Source organism: Procambarus clarkii, chromosome 27, assembly GCF_040958095.1.
Source record: "Procambarus clarkii isolate CNS0578487 chromosome 27, FALCON_Pclarkii_2.0, whole genome shotgun sequence".
NCBI classification, from domain to species: Eukaryota; Metazoa; Arthropoda; class Malacostraca; order Decapoda; family Cambaridae; genus Procambarus; species Procambarus clarkii.
Window position 1 is genome coordinate 26,625,504 of NC_091176.1, and position 12,487 is coordinate 26,637,990.

The 12,487-nt window shown below is 41.9% G+C and overlaps 1 protein-coding gene across 14 annotated transcripts in view; it reads left to right on the plus strand.

Annotated features, from left to right (window-relative positions):
• Window positions 1-12,487, plus strand: part of Stacl (Stac-like) — a 723,254-nt gene that overhangs the window by 393,240 nt on the left and 317,527 nt on the right. For all 14 annotated transcript variants that reach the window (XM_069332474.1, XM_069332482.1, XM_069332475.1 and 11 more), the window contains one exon: window positions 10,647-10,869. In XM_069332474.1, coding sequence (XP_069188575.1) covers window positions 10,647-10,869 — 223 coding nt within the window. The remainder of the gene's footprint in view (window positions 1-10,646; window positions 10,870-12,487) is intronic.

The following is a 12,487-nucleotide window of genomic DNA, read 5'->3' on the forward strand; positions in this document are numbered from 1 at the left end:
TACCGTCTATAGAAAACGGGATATCATCACCACATACTATTATAATTCACCAGCTATTCTGCTGGGAATTATTCTTAAATACATTAGTCTTTGGACTTTACCATCATAAAAACATCTTATATAAATTAACTTAATTATCAATATTAAAGTAGAGTAAATGTGACCCTTCTATCACGTTCTGACATCTGGACAATGTAAGCCAGGCATCAGAGTGGAGGAAGGAGGCAGCCATTGTTGTTTATTGAGACCAGAGGCTCACACGGGAGCAAATTCGGCTCCTGTTAAATTTACTTGGACGTAGTGTTATGGAAACCAAAGGTGTACCATTTGTCAACACGCTGTCTACAAATTCAAGTTAAGTGTCTATCCGAAACCCGTTTATCATTCATTTATGGCCATTAATGTCAGGATATAGGGTTGACCCGGTTAGATCACGTGGAAGCCTCAAACTAAAGGTAATTAAGCCAGGTCTTCATGTTCCATGTACTGTTTTCTCTGATATACTTGTCATATATAGGTATCTGGCTTCACAGCTAGCGCACTTTTGACAGGTCAAGACGAGGATGCAAGATTTTGTGCACCAGTTACTGGGTGATGGAAGCTGCCTCAAAGAGGATAATTTGGTGTCTACACCCTAGTTATACCTGGTGGACTAACCTGCTGTACTATAAGATAAGGAACCTCATCAATGTATGTAGCTATTACTGTAGTTTGATTGGCTGCATATATATTAATTTAATAACCCCCCCCTAATGTGTAGAGGATCGATTTGTGAGATTATGAGATTATTGCAGAAATACAGTCCACTTATCATTATACAAATTGCTATCGAAGTATATAAATTAACGTAAATATAAATTCATATAAATTAAATAAATATAAATCTCACAGGTCGGTTCCCACATTATTTGGTCCTTCGAACCGGATGACGGATTATTTGATCCTTTGAACCCACATTTGGTCATCTTAGTACCGGATGAACCAGTTAACCAGTGGATTCATTAAATATACTAGTGCAGTGTTATTTAAACAAAGGCCAGCAGTCAAGACGGCAGCCTAGCCTCGAGGGAGCTCAGGAGCCTCCCTCAGCCCAGTTCAGCTTCGTCAGCGGTTTCATGCACACCCACAGATATTTGGTGGCGTGTTATTTCGTGAAATGACAGCGCTAATATAGAAGCCAGCTAATTAGTGACTGTGTGTCGCGTGATTGTTCACGGATTTCGTGGTGTTACATTTCGCGAGAGATTATCTACGAATTTTGTGGACTTTATTTCGCGAGGTCACTAATAATATTTAATACTTCTAGATAATATTAGAAGTTTCATAGAGGCTAATTAAGAGGCTATTATCAATAATTGTGTATATTATTTCTCCAAATAGAGAATTATTTAATATAAATTGCACTAGTGATCACAGTATAATATTTACTAATTGCCAACCCACAACAGGGTAGGATAAAACCATTGACTAGTTGAACTATTATCGTTCATCCTAGTCCCATTATTACCATAGTCAGTTGTACTATATTGAACAACCTAACACCATTAATGCATGGTCCAGACCCTATTTTGGGTGTAATTATTATCAACTCGAATTGAGTTGTATATATAATAATTTACTTATGATCATTACACCTTTGAGTGATTAATTAGTGTCTCTACCATCCTAGGGTGATATAGAGGAGCTAACCTAAAGGTACTTCCAGTGACACTGGTTTATCACTCAAATCATTAGTGTGTATGATTGTATATATATAATGTGTATTAATTTTAAGTGCTAACCTCTAGTAGAGGTAGGATTATTGCCTAGTGAGTGCAGAATTTACCCTAGGCTACCATTAGTACTTGCTCACAATTTATGAGCCAGTGGTGCCCAATTAACAAGTCACCATGACTAATCCACAGAAAGCAAAGCGTGCTTTAATATCAAGCAAACGCCAACTAACAAGAGATCTCAACCAATATGAACAGTTGTTATATGAGCCTGTAATTAATTATCGTCGGTTGAAAATACCACTGTTGCAGATTCAAACCCAATTGCATATATTGAAAGCAAATAGGAAATCTTACCAAAATCAGGTCCACGACGACGACGACATAGTAGTTGAAGATGTGGAACCATTCCTGTCTGACCTAGCACAATATGAAGAAGAAACTCAAGCCAGGTTGGAACATTTACACAGGATAATTGAATCAGAACAAATAGCAAGTACATCAAATAAAGTAGATAATGTTATGGATGATCTGGATCCTTTTGAGAATAAATGTAAAGCCAGATTAGATCCTTTAATCAACAAGGATAAAGCTTCACCCAGTAAAGCTTCACCCACTACAGCTTCACCCAATAATATACCACCAGAAATTAAGCAGTTTTCAGACAATTTATCCACAGTCTCTGTGGTTTCTGAAAACCCAATACCTGAAGCTACTAAGTTAACATGCCTCCAAACTAGAGGTGAAGCTGAACCAGTAGTAGAAAATGTAAATGAAAATAGCGACAGCACTAATTTCCCAGTCCAGCCTCCTAGGAATAATGCTGGCAATGAGAAAACTGTCATACATCTAGTACTACAATTGCTGGATTTACCTCAACCTGATCAGACTGCTGACTCATTACAATCCTTCAGCATGGAGTTTGAGTCACTACTAAGAACATTCAGTCTTAAGGTTGATATAACTACTAGTGAATGGATGACCAAAGTAGTCCTTCAACGAAAATTGTCCAGCGATATACTAGATGAATTATATGCACATCAACATAACACCATCCTGACAGTACAGGACATCACTGAAGGTTTACATTCCATCATAAACAAACGACGAGCAAATGAGGAAGTTAAAGCCTCTTGCAAGCCTTCAGAAATAGAAAATAAGAGTCAATTAAAGGGTAAAACAACTACCCTAAATAAACATCAGTCAATTACTCAAACATCAATTTGCAGAAAATCTGACAATGCAGCAGCATCCTCCAAGCCTACTGTTACTAGTTCACCCAAACCGGTAACTTCCAAACGTGCAGTAGGCTGGGGGACATGTATGTTCTGCAAAAAGAAACATTCAACATACTGTTGTGCTAATTATCCAACCAGAGACACTCGTATGGAGCGACTCCAGGAATTAGGGAGATGTGCAAGGTGTCTCAAGTCACACAACATAGACTATTGTGATACCCAATTCAACACCTGTAACAGGTGTAGAAGAGGTAGGCACCATGCAGCACTGTGCAAATATACGAAATTAACGTATTCAAGACCCAAGGTGGAAGATAGCATTCCCACCACAGTACAGTACTGCAAGGTGCAACAAACAAAGAGTGTCCATTCGGCAAAGTCTAAAGGTAATACGACTTTGCCTACTGCCCAAATTACCATCCTGAATAAGAGGGCCAAGGTCCATACCCGTGGGTTGTTTGACCAAGGATCCCAAAGAACATATATCACTAAAAAGCTGGCAGATGAACTACAATTAAGGCCTGTAGCCCAGATGTCATTCAACATCTCAGGGTTTGTAACAGATGCAGGACCTCAAGTCTACCAGGTGGTACAACCATCAGTACGCTTAGGCAGGTACGTCTGTCGAGTACAAGCCATTGTGGTGGACAAAATACCAGTAGACCTACAAGTTCAAGGTCTGAGAGCAACAGCCAAATTCCTGAGAAATAGAGGAATAAAATTGGCAGATAATATTAAGTCTGATCACCTCACCGACTTCGGTCTCCTTGTAGGGACAGACTATTGTCATCGATTCATCGGTAGCCCTACTAAATATCAGGGTATAACCATGTTAAACTCTGCAGGAGGTAAATTACTCTCAGGCCCAGTATCAAGCCTGAGGAGACCTATGCCTGCAGATAAACAATACCAGTAGAAATCTAAATTTGTCAGCTGATTATATTTCTCCAGTAGCATTATACTAAGGAGATTACAGCTGACTATACCAACAGAGGTTGATGTTAGTATCATCATTTAAAGCTGAAGATGAGTTCATGAGGCCTCAGTGGCAAATCAGTGAACAGTAGCCTAAAACAGCTACAAGTCACTGCGACCAATGTCACTGAACCCACTGCAGTCTCAGAACCATACTTTACTTTATTGATGAGCTATTCAATCTTCTGAATCAATTAACTAAATTAAACCCCAATAAATCTGATGACTGATTTGATACATTTATTATTTAATCAAGATGTATTCCATGGGCCTCAGTGTTTATATATCAGTGACCAGTTACCTGAAGAAACTTCAAGTTATATCTAATGTCACTGATCTCACTGCAGTCCCTGAATCATACTTGACTGTAGTACTTGATCACATTCAGTCTTCTGGGTTAAATAATATGTAATTAGGCTTGAATATTAGCCTTTCAAGAGTTGACAGGGAAATGAAATCGCATTAGACTTCTAACCCCTGCAACTCTAGTACGGGACATCCGTCCTGTACGAACAGACACACAAATGTGTGATTACTAACTATAATTCGAAGGAGGAGTATCGGTGTTCGTCTGTTCTAAAGAGGACTTCGACCCGTGAGCAGCCCCCTGGGGAATTATGTCGGAAAATCCGACACCATTTAATAATCATACAGATAATAGCTGTATTACCAACAAGTTACCCATAGAAAACGTAACTTGTAGTGGAATTACCGTCTATAGAAAACGGGATATCATCACCACATACTATTATAATTCACCAGCTATTCTGCTGGGAATTATTCTTAAATACATTAGTCTTTGGACTTTACCATCATAAAAACATCTTATATAAATTAACTTAATTATCAATATTAAAGTAGAGTAAATGTGACCCTTCTATCACGTTCTGACATCTGGACAATGTAAGCCAGGCATCAGAGTGGAGGAAGGAGGCAGCCATTGTTGTTTATTGAGACCAGAGGCTCACACGGGAGCAAATTCGGCTCCTGTTAAATTTACTTGGACGTAGTGTTATGGAAACCAAAGGTGTACCATTTGTCAACACGCTGTCTACAAATTCAAGTTAAGTGTCTATCCGAAACCCGTTTATCATTCATTTATGGCCATTAATGTCAGGATATAGGGTTGACCCGGTTAGATCACGTGGAAGCCTCAAACTAAAGGTAATTAAGCCAGGTCTTCATGTTCCATGTACTGTTTTCTCTGATATACTTGTCATATATAGGTATCTGGCTTCACAGCTAGCGCACTTTTGACAGGTCAAGACGAGGATGCAAGATTTTGTGCACCAGTTACTGGGTGATGGAAGCTGCCTCAAAGAGGATAATTTGGTGTCTACACCCTAGTTATACCTGGTGGACTAACCTGCTGTACTATAAGATAAGGAACCTCATCAATGTATGTAGCTATTACTGTAGTTTGATTGGCTGCATATATATTAATTTAATAACCCCCCCCCTAATGTGTAGAGGATCGATTTGTGAGATTATGAGATTATTGCAGAAATACAGTCCACTTATCATTATACAAATTGCTATCGAAGTATATAAATTAACGTAAATATAAATTCATATAAATTAAATAAATATAAATCTCACAGGTCGGTTCCCACAGAGGTGACCCTTGCTCCCCACACCTGGTCCACTTGTGTGGGGAGCATGGTCCGCTTGTGTGTGGTAATGTGAACACACACCAGCTACCAGCCAGCCAGTTCACGTACACACACACACACACACACACACACTGTGGGCGCCGGTGGCTGTGTGGTGGACGCCCACAACCTTGGAGTACTTCCGAGCTCACACTTGACATTTAAGGTAAACAAAGCCGTCATGATTAAGGAAATATGTACGGATTTCGTTAGTAGTTGCTTGGTCAATCCTGGTCCTTAGACCACCTAGGTAAACAAGGGTCTGGTAACTCGCCAGAAGATTGTGCTCTAGTCTGTGTTTAAACCCATGCAATTGGACTGGTCGGTAGAGCGATGGCTTCGCTTCTTGCAGGGTCGGCGTTCGATGCCCCGTTGTTTTATCCGCGTCCTCATATTCCAGTTCCTTATCCTCATATCCCTTCCATGCATTTTTTTCTAAACCTACTGGCTTAGCGCTTTCGCCTCATACATACCACAACTCCCCGTGTTCAACTCTTGCTCCTCACAATACACAGATAATGTGTATTATCTTGTACTTGTATTGTACTTGTATTAGTACAGATACACAACATAATAAATACATTAAAATAAACTGCTAATTTTCCCACACACATGTTGCTTGATCTTCAGGCTTCCCACAACCAGGGTACTACTCTACCTCACACGAATCGGAAAGTTAAATCTGTTTAACCGTTCGTTAATAACCCAATTTCAGCTTTCCGGAACGATCCATTCAGCCGATAATCGGTGCGTAATAATTCTCAAATTTCGATAATCCAACCAGCCGTTAGTCAAGTAAAAGGCATTAGATAAGTTCCGTAAATTGAGAGGAGCGTAGCGGCCATGATAAGCCAGCTGGCTCCCCGTGCATGGGGAGCCATCCTATGATCATCCTGGATCATAGGATCGTGCAGCCGGAGTGGTTCCCTGGGGCATAGGATTACGCAGTTGGTGTGGTAATTTGCATCATAGGACCAGCCAGCTGGCGGACACCCAGGATCATAGGACCAGCCAGCTGGCAGACACCCAGGATCATAGGACCAGCCAGCTGGCGGACACCCAGGATCATAGGACCAGGTATCGTTAAGCCCCCCTAGGGTCATAGGACTAGCTAACAGGTAGCCCACCCTGCATCATAGGATCAGCTGCTAGCAGGGCATCCTGGATCATAGGTTCAGTCAAACGGAGCGGCATCCAGTGTCATAGGATCACCCAGCCACTGCAGCATCCAGTGTCATAGGATCACCCAGCCACTGCAGCATCCAGTGTCATAGGTTCAGGCATCAGCCGTAGCCATTTTGTGTAATAAAATTGAGTCAGCCATTCGCCGTTCCCCGTGTAATGAACTGAACGTTTGGTAGTAATACATTGAATGCTTGGTAGTTGTGGACTGAACATTTATAAGTAGAAATTAGAGGGAAATTAAAGCAGCAGATAATGAAGCAAAGCAAGAGAGGAAGTGCAAGAGAGCATCCTGAGTTGCATAAAGAACCAATGGTTACAAGAGGTCTTCCCAATAGAGGAAGAGAAGCCGCGTGACCTTAGAGGCGTGTTTCAGGTCAAGTGGAACTGAAGGACTTTGAGTCTACCGATATTCTTAAATGAAGTACTTGCTTGGGTTGAATACAAGAGGTACCGTGGCTCCTCAGAAGATCTTATCGCCTTTACTAAGTGTACATGAAACTGAGTTGTTCACTTATTAATATATATAACAAGTTATGAAGGCAAGGGAGCTACCAAGAAGCTAGAAGAGGTCAAATATTTACCTCTTCTAGCTTCTTGGTCAAATTATATATATATATATATTATATATATATATATATATATATAATATATAATATATATATATATTATATATAATCTTCAAAAATACTAAGATAAAAGCTTTCATAAAGCAATACCAACAGCTGTGACAACTCCTGCCTCACACAGGTGACAGTATTCTGTGAGAGGACATCATACATCAGACAGGACAGTAGTATAAACAGACTGCATATTTCTGGACACATCAGAAGCCACTAGTGCCCCACTCGTTGCACAGTTACGGTGAGGAAAGAGTTGCCGTTAGCGAGACATAATTCGGAGGGTCCTACCTTGTTCCTGGTTCATGTGAATGTTCTCCCAGAGGATCTAGACTCCAATATGTCAGTGTTTGCAGTTGATGCTAATATTATGAACATGCACAGAGAGGAAGAATGCAAGAAATTACGGGTCTTGACAAACTAGATGAATACACTTTAAGAAGTGTCTGTTATTTACACGCAAGAAATGTAAAGTTATGAGGATGGGCACTGGGAACCGGAGGCCAGGTGTTCGGTACCAGATGGGAAGGGCTATTCTCTTGGAGTCAGACGGAGAAAAAGACTGACGACGATGACACGCCAAGCCTGTCTACTGTGTCACTTATTAACACTTTCGCTGTTAACCAGCGTTATATGCTAGATTGGCGACAATTAAGCGCTACCTTCGGAAATTTTACTAGGGCTCTGAACACTTAAGCCAAAACCCCACGGTGAACTGATACAGAGCTCTATCCAGGAAAGTCTTCCTGTACACGGAAAATGGCAAGGTGTAGAGCGTACCAAATTAATTACCCTTGTACGTACTAGAGCAGGCAGCACCCAAAGTAAGATTACGTGCAATAGTGATAGCAACAGAAAACGGAAAAAACTAAATCCATTTAAAAATAGCTAAAATTAATCCAGCTAAAGTAGCTGGATTACCCGAATGTCACAGGAGTAAACGAGATCTATACCGTGGCTCCTGTATGATGCGGCAGCATCCCTGTTTAAATCCCCGAGCTACAATATTCAGGATGATAATCATTGCGCTACACACAAGTGTGATCCTAATCCTTATCCTGATCTCTTCCAAGTGCTATATAGTCGTAATGCCTTGGCGCTTTCTCCTGATAATTCCCACCCTCCCTCTCCGTAGTCCCTGAGAGCTTAATCGTAAAGTACCTTCTGGATCATGTAGAACAACTTAACTATGTAAGCATAAACAAGGATTCAGGGAAGAGAAGTCATGCCTGACATATCAACGGTGTACGTCATGATGACTGTTATGTAGCAGGAGAAAGTGCGGCCAGACCGTGTCTTTCTCGTTCATCAAAACAATATTCGACGCTGATCTCACACAGGAGACTTATGCAAGGTTTACAAAACCAGGAGAGAAACTGTAAAAGTACTCGGATGGGTAAGAAGGGAGTACCTATCAGTGTTGAATCAGATTGTCACACTGCGAAATAGTCAGAAAAGACGATGATTAGTTGTTTGGTCTGTTTCTAAAATAGATCGTCGACCCGACTGATAAAAGATGCGTTCATTTTCATATTTGCCAGCGATGTGGAGGTAATAATCATAGTCTGGATAGAAGAGGACTGAGGCATACTGCAAGAAAACCTGGATATGCCAAAGATGTGATTTGCAAAATGGCTCCTGGACTTCAATTCTGATACGAGGCTGAGGTGTCGTCTTATAGTAAGAGTCCGAGTGTAAAAGTTCAATACACTCGCACTCTTTTTGCATTTCCATTTCCAAATAAGTGAACCCGTGTCTGGGGCGGCGTCCCCGTTGTCAGCTGTGCGGGCTGGCAGTGTCAAGTGGCCGTTCAACGATTGATTTTTGGTTAAGTGCGAGACTTCAGATAGCAAAGCTCGCCGTCCTTCCTCTCTCCTCCTTCTCCTCCCTCGTCCTTCCTCTTCTATCCCTACACCTCCCTCCTACCCACCCAATACCCGACCAAGACGTCCTGAAGTGGCCTCTGTGTAAGAGCCCATCACCCCAGAGGAGGCCAACCACCCCGACAGCCTCACAACCTAAGCGTTCCTCCCATGTTGGTTGTAACCACATCTTAACAGCTCCCATAATCCATGCACGTCGTGATTGTGGACAAATGTCCACTTAAGGTTAAGCTAGCCATGGCTTATAGGGGTATTACCAAAGAATGCTTTCAGTATTTTAGACATTCTTTTTTACGTTCGAAGACCATAAGACATTCTTTTTAAGCACATGTGGCCCCACATCTAAGGTTGAGTCATCGGCCTCCCGCCACAAGGCTGCGTCTTCCTCTCTCCCAGTGTTGCCTCCACGGCTGGATTTGTTTACAGATTGGTAACTCAAGAGAACAAGCTGCAGCTAGTCCTCTCAACTAATAGGTCGCTTTTCATACGTTATCGTATGCAACGTATTGAGCAAAGTTTCGGTTCACAAATATCTACGTTTTCGCTGCGATTTGTTTACAAATATGTATGCCACTACGGAGTGGCAGTTCAAGAGGACGTGCCGCTCGAGCTGACCGTCCTCACCAGTTGCCACAACGTCACACAAACGATGTACTAAATTGCCCGAACCTAACCTTGCCGAGGACCCACGAATAGAAAACGTAACAGCCCATCAATTTATCGAGCCGCTGTGATTCATACTACATCATATTTTGACGTTGGGGATTTGTAGTCCAACTACAATGTTTTTAAGAGCTGGTAAAGATTACCATCTGGTCAAGTAGAGTCTGGTGATGTTCACTCTCCGAGTCTACTTACACTTACACTTTCCCTACTTATATAGATGTGAACGTTATACTGTCTGTTGCCTTCCACAGGGCATGGTGATGGTGAGGGAGGGAGGGGGGAGGGAGTATGAGCGGGAGGGGGGGCCTACAGGGGGGCGAGACTAGGGTGGGGGAAGATTATTTTTTTTATTATTATTTTCTACCACAGACGTGGTCACACATATACAATGCTAACCAGCATATATACATTTTCCTCTGTCCTCCACCAACAGGGTTAGAAATCTGTTAAACATATAATTCAATGAATTATTGAACAATCAACCACAGAAGGTGATTGTCGTGCTTTTAAAATGGTAAGCTAAGGTGGTACAAGTCTTCCATTTTCAGGACTTCTAAAACCAGTTTTGGAGCTTTTTTTAACTAATTACATTTTTCCAAGGTTATGCACTTGAATGACTATTTTGCATTTATATTTTCTTATTCTATAAAAAAACACAAGTTCTTCCCTACAGTAGGCCTGGTGAACAGGTGCAGTAACACGTGATCACTCCCCGCAGACCCCCGTGCCCCAACCAGATGTTCCAGGCGTGGGAGACGCTCCTGCAGGAGGTTGAGGTCGACTCACAAATCCACTCTGACGTAGCAGGAACTCTCAACAGGCAGGTGTCCCGTCCGCTTATCGAAAAGACTTTCTACAGGAAGATACAGTCGCGCAAGGTCTTCACCCACCGAGAGAGCTTCGACACCATACTGGCCAAGACCGAGGACATGCTGAAGAAGGTGAGAGAGAGAGAGAGAGAGAGAGAGAGAGAGAGAGAGAGAGAGAGAGAGAGAGAGAGAGAGAGAGAGAGAGAGAGAGAGAGAGAGAGAGAGAGAGAGAGAGAGAGAGAGAGAGAGAGAGAGAGAGAGAGAGAGAGAGAGAGAGAGAGAGAGAGAGAGAGAGAGAGAGAGAGATTGATGGAGATAAGCGGTGTATGTACGGTAACTGAATCAACGTAGAAGAAATAAGGAAAGCTACGAGACAGGTGTGGGAAAACAGGGAAGGGGCTGTATATATATTGACGGGGGTATTGTAATGAGGAGACAGAAAGTGACGTATAAGTTGAGGGTAGAAGGAAGGGAAGTACGCATGCGTGGGGATGCTGTGACGGCGTCACACGTCCCCGTTATAGATATTGCCAGGCAGATCCAAGGGTGCTGTTAGCTGGTATCCTGATCCGTCTCCTTTGATGGATGCTTGGACAAAATAAACTGAAGGTGGCGTATCCGGCAATATTTCCTTACAGCCATGCGCGGGAGATCGAAGATAAGCCGTAAAACTTTGTCGGTGATATTGCTGGCGCTGGAGCCGTCTCCAAAATTGGTTTGCTTGTGCCCAGGTCTATTTGTAAACAAATTTACAAGAAAACAATTTTGAAAGTAGATGCGTTGGCATGAAAACCTTTTTTCTATTTCTTGGTGGTTGTGTTCATCTCTTGGTACACCAGTTCAGGAGCTTCCAAACGTTGATCAAATGAAACACCTTCAAATATGATCTATATGATCAAATAAGTCCACCCGAGGCCCCAACGAAACAAAAATAACACGACTTGATAATGTCCAAGACAGGACCGAAACTTCGTTTGTTCCTTTATTTTCAGATTCGTGGGCTGGCTGTCAAATTTCTCGTCGTGTAAAGCGTTCATAACTAAACACGAGTGAGCCAGTGAGGCGTGTCCTCTCTACTGGGATAGCCGGGCGTGGAGACTCCTGTGCAACATTGGGCTTGATATTTGTCAGCGCCATCACTCTTACCAATATCTTTAAATGGCTAGAAAAAGATTTCAGGTAATGAAGCTTAATGCCTTTTTTTAATTGTGACAAACAAATGGAACGACTTACCAGAAGATATACAATAATTACCTTGCGACAGATTGATGAAGAAAAGAACTTTAATTTAATTGGGGTCACAATCGACCAATCACTGAAAGTTGCAAATGCAGTTGGAGTAAAAAGATTTGCCAACCAAACCTTAGGACTAATAAAACGACCTTTTGACTTCAAAGAAAAGAAGGTAATTATTCAACTGCTCAAATCTCTAGTGCACTTCCATTTGAACAATTGTATCCAAACATGGAGACCTCGTCTTCAGAAGGACACAGGTTCTTTGAAGAATGTTCAACACCGGACGACAAAAATCATCCCAGAAATAAATGGACTCTCATACCAGGAAAAGTTGAGGGTCACGAGGCTAACACCACCATAAACCAGACATGACAAGGCTCATCTCATCGAAAATTTAAAATGCTGGACAATTTGGAGGATATTAATCTGAACCACTTCTTTAAAAGGTCAGATGTAGCGGATACAAGGAGCAACGGTTTCAGGATTAACAAGCCACGGGCCACCTGTTGCTGGC